Below are 13,002 nucleotides of genomic sequence, written 5' to 3'. Positions count from 1 at the left end.
AATTGAATTGGTGGTTTGTAATGATTTGTTAGAATGTTTTCTTTGCACGGAAAAAATACATAGACTACCTCTGAATAGGATTAGCTAGCAAAAGTAAGGCATGCTTAAAAAATTTTTTTATGTAGGGATTAAAGTTTGTTTTTCAGTAGTCTCTCCTTCTGGTAACACCCTTTGATTGGCAGTGTTTCCAGAGGTTGATGTCATATGTTCCTTCCCTCAGGCAGGACGAGAACCGAGCTCAAGAGACGGCAAATCCACCACCGAGGAGGAACCCAGAGCAATGTCCCTGGCTGGGGTGAGCTGCCTGGTGACAGGGGCAGGAGGGTTTCTTGGCCAGAGGATTGTGTGCTTGCTGCTGGAAGAAGAGGAGGCTCCGGCCGAGATCCGGCTGCTGGACAAAGCCTTCAGCGCTGAGGCACTCGGCAGGTTTGACAGTAAGTGACATTCCTGGACTGTGCTGCAGCTGGGGGTGCTGCAGTCCCTCCTGGGCACCTGGGAAACCTTTACCTGTCATCTGAAACAGCTCTGCAGATAGAGGTTTCAGCTCAAGGAATCCTTGCTCTATCCCTTTCTCTATCTCCAGCACAGAAATCAGATGTAAAATGTGAAAACAAGAGGGTTTTTTGTCAGGCCCTGAGGCTTCTGTATACTGTTCATGCAGTAAACAGGCTGTCTTCAACCTGACTCCTCTTACAACAAAGCCCACTGAGCAAAATTAATGCAAAAATCTCACACTTCTTCTTGGGGAAAGGGAAAATTCAAGCATTGCTGTACTGGGTGGGAGGGCAGAGATATCCAGAGCATGCTGCGCTGGGCTCTGGTGTGCCAGACAGTGAAGGCAGTGAAAAAGTTGTGGGTGCAAATTCCAATGGTTTTCTTCAACCTGTGATTAATTTGATTAATAGTGATCTTCTGGCTGAGAGCTGTGGTGAGATATTTTTAAAACTGCTTCTGTTAATAACATTGTTGCAGTTTCCTGTTTACGCAAATGCTAAACAGAAGAGACAGAACCCATTTGCAAAGTGCAAGGCAGGATTCTTGAATGGATTGGAGACAGCACAAGGGAGCGGTGTGCCCAGTGTCAGAAACAGTCTGTGGCAGGGAAAGCAGCTCAGAGGGTTTTATTTTGAATGTCCTGTTTACTGAGATACACTGAGCACACTTATAAAAAGGCATCTAAGGGGCCTAAATTCAGTCAGGTTTGTAAGCCCTTACATTATATTTACTTAACAGTAACTTCCTCCATCACATTTTCAGTGCAAGACTCCTCTTCCTCTATGCAGGAAACTATATGGGAGCCCTTAAGGAATATCTCTGTATGATTTGCTGAAGAGCCCCAATCACTCTACAGAGCATTAAAGTGTCATCAAGGGACAGCAACAGTGCACAATACACCTGGTACAAATTGCACAAGCCTTTATCACTGTTTTACACAACTCTGCTCCATTTTACAGACTTCTTCTCCATTAAGTCTGACTCAGGATTTCTAAATGCCCCTGAGCCTTGCAGCAGCCCTTCCTGCTCTGGTTTCCACAGAGTTTCCACAGGAACAAACCCAAAACCTGCAGCTACAGTAGAGGCTGAAGCAGCAGGAGTGTGTGTGGTTTAGCACTGATGCAGCAGGGCAGAGGCATCTACATTGCTTTGGGCCAGAAGAGCTTTGTGGGGATAATGGAGCATCCTGGGGAGTGACAACCATTGTTTGTGTGGGCACAATGTTGGCTGGGCTGCAGCAAACGTTTTGATGTTTGGTTTTTTTGTTAATAGGCAAGCTCTGTGCCCTCTTTCCTTATCCTCCCTTCTTCCTCCACGGAGCACTGCCCACACACCCCCTCTCCTATTCTTTTAACATTCCTTCTGCCTACCTGAGCAGCACAGGAGGTAGGGAAAAATCAGTTACCAAAGCCTTTTCTTCCCCATAAATAGGTAGTAGGGACCATAGGCTGACATTACAGATGTGCTTAAACAGATTTGAACCCCTGCATTTTGACTGGGCAGCACCTCTGTCTGCATCAGCCCTTGTGGCTGCATCTCTTTTAGTGTCCTGCCAGTCCCAGTGCTCAGAGCTGCCCAAAATATTTCCCTGCTGCTCCCTTTCAAGCCCTTCTCTGTCTCACTGACTCCTATTCCAAGTGCTGGGCTGCTACAAAACCTGTGGGTGGGGCTGGAGTCTTCTGACCTGCATTATTTTTACTACAAGGACTTTTACTGGCTAGCAGATGTTATCTGGACTTCTGGAACAGCCAGGAGCAGAGCTGAGTGGGTTTCTTCCTCACTAATCTCTTGAGCACCTTGCACTTGCAATATCTGTGCAGAGTCAGGGCTGTGGGTAGTGAGACAGAGCAGTGTGTGCAATCACAGGTCCCTGTGCCAGAAGGCACTCAGGGGCACTCCCCTTTTGTCCACACAACTTTCCTGCTGAGAGCTTGCCCACCCCATCAGTCTGTATAGGACAGTGGCATTTCTGGTCTTCCACAGCCCCAGGGAGTCTGGGATGATCCAGTCAGTGTCCAGGGCTGTGAGCTGGAATCCACCTGGTTCCATTGTGTGGTTGAGAATGGACGTCACATTCAACATGGTTCTTTGGTTTCTTACCTCCCACCTCCCATGTCAGATTTATCTTTCTGCCCTTCCTGTGCTCCCACTTACACAATCCTTTTTTTTGTTGTTCACTATTGCATTGGCACTTCTGGAGAAATCAGAACTCCTCTGTTGTTCTCAAGTTTAGGGCAAATAGTCTGACTGTACTGCTGAGTCAAAAACTGCTCACAACAGGACACTGAATTTTATTGAGAAATCATAGCATTTTCAAGCAAAACCTACCCACAAGCAAGCAGGGAGATTACTTACAACTCAGAGGACACAGAAACCACTGGTGAAGAAGAACAAGTTTTCCCAGTGAGTAGGTACTTTGTCATAATCACTTTATGCAAAAAATGGAGAGCTGACTTGAATTTTTTCTGTTCCTCCCCCTCTGACCTACCCACAAGTGTTCTTTTGCTTCCTGGGCAATGGTTTGTCTAGATGGAAATCAAGAGCAGTTCTCTCTGCTGGCCATCCCTGACTGAAACCCCTGCCAGTCATTTCTTAACTCTCCTTTCTTCCAAGCTCACCTGTAGTTTTGTCTTCACCCAGAGCAAAACAAGATCAATCTGCTGATTCCTGACATGCAGCTGATGCTGCTAAATGGAGCAAGGCCCATATTGTACTTACCATGGCAACTTCTGCTGGCTAAAACAGAATAGAGGAGCAGATTTCCTGAGTCATATCATACACACACAAACTGCAAGCCCAAACAAGGCACAAAGCACCTAGACAGCAGACTTCTTGTGATCAGCTTTAAAAGGAACAGGCTTCTTCTGTACTTTTCCCAAAAGCTTTGATTTGCATGTGTAAAACTTCCATTTTCCTAACCCCTTCCTGGGCACTGTGATAACTTTGAAGGGGTCACATGTCGGAATTTATGTTGTGAAAACTATTTCTGTCTGTTCTTGGGATTATTACAACCCCGTAACGCCTTGTTCATGGAGAACATCAACCTAAGGGCAGTGCAGACACTAATATTTATTAGGGCAAATCTAACTTCCAGGAGCTTAAAAAAAGCCCAGCCCTAGTCTGACACTTTTGTATCCATGCAAGCAGAGATCAGAGTGAATCTTCTGGAGATGGAATCCTAGGAAATGAATGCAGTCTGTAAAAAAAAGGAGCAGAAGAGAGTGTGTGGCAATTACTGTGCTGGGAGGGCAGCAACTCTAGATTTAGTAACAGTTCAGCAAATGTTCCACAAACATTAAATCTCAGACCAACTGTCTGTGGTGGGAGAAAAAAAAGTCCCTTAAGCCTGTTGCATCAGAATAATTGTTAAATTGACACAGGATTACATTCTTAGCGTGCTACAGAGAAAATGAGATAAAACCATTTTAAAATATATCCCCACTCAGTTCCAGACCCAGCAGCTGTCTCTCTCAGTGTTTCTTATTACAGACATGGGATGAAATACTGCCTGCTTTGGAGCTGGTGACAAAGCACTGGGATACATGAGATTTCAGTCATGGCTGAAGCAAAAAGCTGTACAAATTAATCAGGTTCTTCTCTTATCTAAAAGGGGCATTTGATGATGCTGAAGAAGACAGAGGCTCTGCCTGTGCTGCAGTCCCTGCCCAGTGGCTGTGCCTGGGGAGCCATCTAGTGCAGCCACAGCAGAGGCTCCCAGGGGACTTGGTGATGGCACCAGCTCCTCACAGGCTGGGGTCATGCTGGGGAAGTCCCCTCCTGTCCCATGGCACTGCTGAGCCAGGCCAGCTGAGGCCCCTGCACAGCAGCACTGCCTTGGACTGGGCATCTTTTTCCAAGTGATTGTCTGGTGCTGACTCATTTTGTGTAGCTCTGGGCTGCAGAAAGAATCCTTCTGCCCAGCACAGGATGGCTCTGAGACCTAGAGCTCCTCTGGGGTCACACACTGCAGCTGCTGTGGAGGGACAGGGCTTAAAAAGCAGGATTTAATCAAGCCAGGCTGAGGTAGCTCAGGAGAACACTCTTGAGAGTTCAGGTATGAACCAGAAAGATGTGCAGGCTAAAAATTACCCACAGCACAGACACTGAAATGGAGCCAGAGCTGGAGCTGGAGGAGGCACTGTAGGTCCTGGCCAAGGTACAAGAAAAAGATGTCAGAATTGTATGTGATTTACTAGAAGAGCTGCAATACAGGCCAGGTAAAGGAACAGAAAGTAGGCATGAACACATCCCTGTGCTCACATGCCCTGGGTGGAGAGAGATCATTCATCAGCCTGAAGACAGGAACATGCAGTGCCTGTTCAGTGTTCTTGGGTTAACACATCCATAGCCAGCCAGCCACCAGAACATGCACAGCTAAAGCCACTCCTCTGTGAGCTTCAACACAGGCACAACTCAAGGAAGCTTGCTAGCAGGGGGAAAGATCTCTCTCTAAAAAATAAAATAGAAAGAAATACGTTGAATATTGGCTCCAGATCTATGGCAGGTAATGCAAAATAAACCTCTGCAGCACTGTAGTTAGCATTGACAATAGAGTCCTGGGGAGATGCCTTCTGTTTCACAGCCTTAAATATCCCTGCAGTTCCTGGACAGTCAGCACCTGCCAGGCAGGGTCAGCTCTTCACCAGCCTTCCAGAGCTCTTCTTAGGGTGCCTGTAAGGTCTTGTGCTCTGTTTTCTGCTGCCCCTGCAGAGTTCAAGGGGAAGACTGAGCTGAAGATCCTGGAAGGGGACATCCGAGATGTGACATTCCTGCACCGCGCCTGCCAGGGTGTCTCCCTGGTCATCCACACGGCCTCCCTCATTGACACCCTGGGCCTCATCGAGAAGAAGCTGCTCTGGGAAGTCAATGTGACAGGTGAGCAGGGGAAGCACCTTCCTCAAAGCCACATCTGTGTCCTGATCACTGCTCAGGGAAGGGAGCACCTGAGCTGTGGTTGTTTTGGGCCAGGTTACCTGGGTTGTCCTGCATCGTGCACAGACAAACCCAGGGGTGCAAATCCCGTGTCCGTGCAGCCCCAAGAAGTTCTGGGCCTCTCCACATCCAGTCTTCCACTTCAGGGCAGTGCAGGATCACTCACTCTTGTCAACACTTATGTATGCCCATGCTGAGGTCTGCACAGGCTCTGCCTTCAGTGGTGATAGTCATAAACCCATGCTCAGTGGAACTTTCTGGAAGAAATTCCCCTCTGAAATCCCAATGCTCACCTCAGAAATTGGTTCTTATTCTCCCACCCCACATGGCATCCCTGCCTGAGTACGTTTTTCAATGTTTACAACTACTGCAGGCTTTGGCTGCAGTTACAGAAATGTTGCACTGATAACATCCCAGAGCCTGTGGCTCTCTCCTTGCTATTCCTTTTCTTCTGCTCTTTCTCCTTTTCCTTCCTCTGCCTTTAAATCTGTGTGTGCAAGAAGGCAGTTGAAAGGAACAAGTACTCTCCCACCTTGAGCTTATAATTTAAAAGTCCCCAACAAATTCAGAGCTTTGGGAGGGAGGAGTTTCAGTGACACAGTGATGGGATTTTCCCTTCCACTAAGGAACCCCCATTCCTCAGGAAAGATCAGGTGAAGGGAGAAGGAAAATCTTAGGAATGGCCCATGTAGAATCACCTACCAGGAAGTTCAATGTATTTCCTAAAGGAACAACCTGTCTGTGATGCCAAAACCCTCAGTGCCATTCAGAGAACAGGCACTGCCTAAACTGCATGCACGCTGGCCTCCCTGGCTGTGCTGCTTCAACAGCTTGGGGCAGATTTGGGAAAGATGTTCTTATTTACATGAACAGCTTTCCCAGTACTTTGTTCCTCTCTGCCACAGCCACAGGGCTTCTTCACAGAAAAATAAGGAACATACCTGTACAGGCATCACTTTCACAAATATTGGCTGCTCACCAGGGCTCAGAGGAAGAGAGAATTCTTGGCAGGCGAGTTGTTTCTTACATGTACCTGAAAAACAGTGGGATGGCATTGTAGTTGTTTCATGTGCCTCATTCCCTGTATCATTAGCTTCCAGACCCTTTCATTTTGGTTCAATCAAAGCCACAAATTGTCAGTGATCAAAGCACAGAGCCCACTGGGCAGCCTCTTAGGCCCCTGTCAGGAGGGAAGAGTAGAAAGGCAAGTTCCTGGAAACCTGTGCATTGGGTAATATGAAAATACACCTGGTTGGTAGTTCAGAGAGAGAATTTCTAAAGCTCTCTCTTGATGCCTGTACTCCTGCTAAAATCTGGTTTTTCACAGCAGAATGTGTTGCTTAAACACATTTTACCATGGGGAAAAATAAAAAACAACAACAAAAAAAAAAAAAAAAGAAAAAAAAAGAAAAGAATGAAAGAAAAGAAAAAAGAAAAAGAAGAAAAAAACAAGAAAAAAGAAAAAAATCAAACTACTATTAAAATGTCCCAGAAAGCTCTTTAGCTCTGACTCCCCAGTACTCACTCCCTTGCCAACAGTGTCTGCCTATGGGTGAAAAAAGCCCCCTGGGCCAGGGAGGATTAGCTGATAACATTTGCTAGAATGAAAAACCACCCACAGTCCTGCTCCCAGAGCCAAGTGGCCACAAAGTCAGTGAGTGAATGCTGCTGTCCTCTCTTCCCTGTTTTCTTCCATTTTCATTCTGATGCTCTTCTGGTTTTCTGACCAGCCAGGGCACTGCTATGTATTTCATGGGCTTGCAGGATGAAAGTTTTGTTTCTCCTAGGAAATAGAACTTGTGTAATATAAATATAAATGTTTCTATAATAGAAATGTTTCAAGAATCAGATGTGGCTGTTCACGAACCAGGACAGAAGTGAGAAAGTTAAAGTTGCCTTGATGCAGGGCTTTCCTCCATTGCCACACAATATCTCAAAGCAAAAATATCTTTTTAGGAAGGAAGGGGAGCAAATTTTTAAAAGGAAGTGAATTGAGAAAATAATTAATTATAATCAAAACAAAATACCTTCTGTGAACCAGATCCTCAAACAGTAGGGCAGGCAAACCATGGGGACCCTCTCACTGAATAAAGCATGTAACACAGTAATAATTTACTTTATTACATGCTATATGAAAGATACTCAGAGTCCCACTACTGTAGGAATCTTTAAACTTTTACATACAACTCTGATTTTCAAATAAACCACATTTTATTCAGGTGAAAATTATCTTGAACAGATATCAACTGTCAAGCTTATTTTATTATTGCCTTTTTCTAATACTTGCTATCTCGTTTGATTTCATCAAGACCTTCTGTATTTGATTACTTTCCCTCATTTACCAAATGGTATTGACAGCAGGAATAAAGCTACTATTTTTTAAATAATATAATAAATACACTTTTTTTCCAGATGACCCTGGCTTTTATGTCATCTAAACAGGGTGTCTTGCATAAACTCATTTTTCACATTAATTTATTCCTGTCTGTGTAACTTTTTTTTCAGTGCACTTCCTTAATGTTTCTGAAAGCCTCATACAGATTTGTTTTCCATTTGTTTCAATTTCTTTCTTTTTCTTGTTCAAGCTTGAAAAGAGGAATTTTGGTGCCCTAACAATATTCAGTTCAATAATTCCTCCTATTTTTCACTCATTAACAAGTCCATATTTTGCTGCCAATATTTCTGGCTCTTCTGAACCTCTGTAATTCATTATATTTGTTTCAGTCACACTAGCCTGGTCTGCCTTGTGCTGCCTTCAGTTGTTGCTGTAGCAGACTGAGCAGACTTGGAAGATCTTTAATGTGCCTCACTGCTGGTGCTTGATTTTATCCTCTAGATTTTAGGCTACACCCTTCTGATATCATATCAGTCATTTTAATTTAATGTTCCTTTGCTGAAGATGTTTTCAAATGTCTTTGAGCTGTGTCTTCATATCCAAAGTCACTGGCCTTTCTGCATTTAATTTCTCTCATTACACCATGCACAACAAGTAAGGCAATTTCTGCCTGAAAGCTGGGTAGAAAAAAATATTCTAATTGCAACTATAACAACACAACTTATTAAAGTATTTATTTCCCCCTTCAGTGTGCTTTCCTTGTTTAACCTTCTTGGCTATTTAAAAGACTTTGAACAGCTGACCTCTGTTGCCCCCGATGAAAGCATTAAAGGATTTTAAATGTAAGAAATCCTGTACTACTGCAAGGAAAAACCAGATTATGCCAGAAAAGGAAGCATACATCCACAAGCCTCTCTTTTCTCATTGCACTTCATGATCTTTGACTACATGTTACTGTGTCTTGCTTCACCATGTTTCTGTCCAAGCCCTTCTCTTTAGTCAGTCAAATACTGGATAGATTTGCACTGAGTGTGAGTGCACTGATTTTGGAGCAGACCTTCAGGTCCCATAATAATTTTGTCCCTTCTTAGCAAACCAAGAGCATCCTCAAACCTGAAAAACATGGGCTTCACCACGGATGATACCTAAGGAGAGGGGCAGCTTCTCAAGGTTCTCTGCCTTAAGCCTACTCAAGTTGGCACAAATCCCTGATGTGTGGGAAGGAAGACTCCATGCTAAGGAAGGGCAAAATTTTGATTCTTGGCATAAAAAAACCTCCCACAATATGCAATTAGGATCAAATATTCACCCTTGTTTAACCCTGAAAGGTGCCCTGGTACCACTTAAATACACATTCAGAGCAGGTTCAGTGTCATTGAACATACAGCCCTGTTCAGGACAGGATTCTCCCAGCTGCAGGGAGGGAGATCTGGCTAAGCTCAGGCCAGAGATGCTGTTTGTGATCTGAAACCCCCACTTTTCCCTGGTTAGGAGGCCCTAAACTAGACTGCCTTTCATGTTTGTTTTTTGAAGGTACTCAGCTGCTGCTGGAGGCGTGCGTCCGCTGCAACGTCCAGCACTTCATTTACACCAGTACCATAGAAGTGACGGGCCCAAACTGCAAAGGGGACCCCATTTTCAATGGGGACGAAGATACAGCTTATGAGAGCACATCCAAATTTCCTTATGCCCAAAGCAAGAGACTGGCAGAGGATGCTGTGCTGAAAGCAGACGGCCAGGTGCTGAAGGATGGCGGCACGCTGATGACCTGTGCCCTGAGATCCATGTACATTTTTGGGGAAGGCTGCCCCTTTCTCCAAGGCCATCTGGACAAGTGCCTGCTGAACAAGAACGTCTACCTACGCTTCTCCAGGAAGGAGGCTCTGGTGAACCCCGTGTACGTGGGGAACATCGCCTGGGCACACGTGCAGGCAGCCAAAGCCCTGCGGGCCCCGCAGAGAGCCAAGCACATCAGAGGCAAGTTCTACTACATCTCAGATGACACTCCTCACATGAGCTACGCCGACCTGAATTACGAGCTGACCAAGGAGCTGGGGTTTGGGATTGAGCCCCGGCTGCCCATGCCCCTGACAATGCTCTATTACTTCTCGCTGCTGCTGGAGATGCTGAGCTTCCTGCTGAGGCCCTTTGTCAGATACGTGCCCTCCACCAATCGCCACCTGGTCACGCTGCTCAACACCCCCTTCACCTTCTCCTACAGAAAGGCACAGCAGGATTTTGGCTACGTGCCCCGCTACACGTGGGAAGAGGCCAAGCAGGGCACTGGTGAGTGGCTTGCCTCCGTGATCCCCCAGAGAAGGCTGATCTTGCAGAGCAGCACTGCCTGACCTGAAGAGGAGCTGAAACCCAGCTAAGCAAGTAGGGCCTTGAGCCAGAGGAGAGCCTGTCACAGACATGTTTTATGAAAAATCCTTTCCTTAGGATTTTTTCTCCTGAAAACCTGAGAGGTCTCAAGAACAAAATGTAAACAATGATTATCTGCTGCTGTGGAATGCAACAGGTGGATCTGTGATTGGTCTCATGCAGTTGTTTTTAATTAATGGCCAATCACAGTCCAAATGTGTCTCTCTCTGGTCAGACACAAGGTTTTGTTATTCATGCCATTCTTCTTCTTGCTTGTTAGCCTTCTGATGAAATCCTTTCTTCTATTCTTTTAGTATAGTTTCAATATAACATATATATCATAAAATAATAAATCAAGCCTTCTGAAACATGGAGTCAGATCCTCATCTCTTCCCTGGTCCTAGGACCCCTGCAAACACCACCACAGAGATCCAGGAGAGCAGCAGCAGCAGCAAACTACAAAGCATTTAAATGAATACTTTGTGTAAGAGCCCACTGAAATCCCACACCCTTGACCTCAGAATAAATAAAAGTGAAATGTTCATTTGTTTGTTGGTACAGGCTGATGAGGGTAACTGTACTGCATAGTCCACACCCACTTGTACATCTCTGCAGCACAAGGACTTATTTTAGCAAGACTCCACACAATCCATGGTGTGAACACTTCAGCCCTTCTTTCACTCCACGCCACCTCCAAGGCTTCTGTAAAACACAACTTGTCCTAGAAGTATGATTACACATTACAAATGTGCACTACTCAGCTACTCCCTATTCACTCAGAGTTTGCCAACCTCACCAAACAGGCAGCAGGCAGAAGCCACCTGATGGCAAAAGCTGCAACAAATCTTGTTCACTTTTTCAAGGGCGTTGTGCATTTCATGTTCACCTGACAGTCAAACTCTGAGCACCGTAAGCATTGTGAGATCAAAAGTACAATATAAGTGCAATACAGTTTTAATCAGGACAGCATGTGGAGGGAGAGAAGGGACAGATCTGGTCAGGTGAATACTCCTTTATACACCCTCATTTTGCAATAAATCCAGTGGGTGTCCAGCAGAACAACTTCAAGAAAATGGAATGGAGAAAAATATTGCAGGAAGGCCTTGATCACAGAGGGGTTCTCACTGCAGAGTCAATGTATTTGTGAACACTGAGGAAAAATAAAGAGTGCTGAAAAATATCCTGCTCCTACCACATTTCAGCTGGGAACAAAGGCTAACCTTAGCTGATAGGTACACGTGTGCTGCCCCTGTGCTTCTCTGATGGCCACATGAGCTTCTCCACAATGTGTGACTTGACTTGTGGGCAAAAATACAGATCTTGTCTGAACAAAAAAATCTGATCCAGTGTTTGTTTCTTAAACATACATCTCACTTGCTGAAAACAACTCTAAAAGATGGGAATTCCTCTGTTGTTTCGGAGGTGTGAACAGAAACATTTTACCTGACTCAATACTAATATAAATAAATCACACTTCCAGGGGTGCTGAGTGCTTGAAGTCTGTGTTCAGTTTAATTATTCAACGCCCTAGACATTAGATAGTCCCAGTGCAAACATAACTATGTGTTTTAGTAACATTTTTGGTCAACTATGTAAGCTCTGAAGTAGCAGAATAGCAGACACCAGAACTGTCAGTCATGTTCTGGGGATACAGATCCCCACAAGGGTATGGCCTTTGGTTTCCATCTGCCTGCAAGGAGATTACTTCATCCCTCCCTGCCTTCAGATGTGAGATGATTCACCTTTTCTGCCATGGTGACAATGATTATCAAATATCCTGAAGGAACACAGGATCTCTCTTCCAAAGAGGTGTGTGGAGAGAAGGAAGGGTCACAAGCACTTTGGGTGCAGCTGCTTTGGGCCCTGGCAGAGCACCAGCTCCTCCTGTCAGGCCTCACCTCTCCCTGCAGCTGGGACACTGCACTTGGATCTCTGTGCTTTCTTCTTCTCCATCCCCTTCCATGGACACTGTTCCTCTTCCCTCCCCTGCAGGCACACTCTTATTTCATTTATTCTGCTCTCTGCACACCCTTAGAAAAGCAAAAACATGTTTAACACAGCAACACCCACAGTTTTTCTGGGCTAGTGATATTTCATCCTAATGCTCAGTGAGTGCCAAGCTATGGGTGCAGCCACGGCTGCTCTGTCACTGAGGTAGGAGCAGGAAGGGCAATCCAGGCACAGGGAATTAGATCAGCAAGGGAAGAGGGGCAACAGCAGCAAAGCCACTGTTTAACAGGGGGAGACACTTCACACATCAAAGGGGTGGGGCATTAAAACACATACCAGAAAACTGGGACAACTTTCTACATGTTTAACAGAGATCCTAAAATATTCACAGATGGTGCCAGAGAGAATAAAGGATAATTTTTCTTCCACAGTTCAGTGACTTGTTTCCCAAGTGCAAGCTCCCATTGCCAGACTTTTCTTTGCCATTTTTGCCTTCACAGGAAGACAGTGGGATCTTTTTCATCTCTCCAAGAGCCTTGCTCCCAACAGTCAGATTTCTAAGTGCCAAATTCCTCCTTTGTTGAACTTACTCCCTGTGTCTTGCTACCACATCCCTTCCTTCAATCCCCACGACAAGCCATTTCTGCTTACAGGAAGCTCATTCCCCACTTCTGTCCCTGCCCGAGCACCCCTGGGTTGGCATCTGTGTTGCCTTTTGCTTCAGGTGGCTGCCCAAAATAGTGGAGTGCCTGCAATAAAGCATCCTGGAAGCCCAAGGGAGTGGCTGCCTGAGACATTTATCCTGCTGCCCAGAGGCACTGGAGCTGTTGTGTGCTGTTACCCAGTAACAAACACAAGACAATAAAGATATTCCAAGGATACCACGAGGGAGAACAGGCAAACTTACTGCAGAGGGTTGATTTTCT

General features: G+C 45.4%; 1 protein-coding gene across 1 annotated transcript; it reads left to right on the top strand.

The window, feature by feature from the left end:
• The first annotated feature begins 265 nt into the window (after positions 1-265).
• Positions 266-10,110, top strand: LOC128933140 (3 beta-hydroxysteroid dehydrogenase/Delta 5-->4-isomerase-like). The gene is made up of 3 exons (XM_054270041.1): positions 266-434; positions 5,206-5,370; positions 9,296-10,110. The coding sequence occupies exons 1-3, from the start codon at positions 281-283 to the stop codon at positions 10,108-10,110; spliced, it is 1,134 nt and encodes a 377-aa protein (XP_054126016.1). The 5' UTR covers positions 266-280.
• Positions 10,111-13,002: the final 2,892 nt, after the last annotated feature.

Source organism: Melozone crissalis, unplaced genomic scaffold, assembly GCF_028551555.1.
Source record: "Melozone crissalis strain CALT ecotype California unplaced genomic scaffold, PUWL_Pcris_2 ptg000008l_1, whole genome shotgun sequence".
NCBI lineage: Eukaryota > Metazoa > Chordata > Aves > Passeriformes > Passerellidae > Melozone > Melozone crissalis.
Note: the sequence above shows the minus strand (reverse complement) of the source record. Positions and strands in the feature narration are given on the sequence as shown.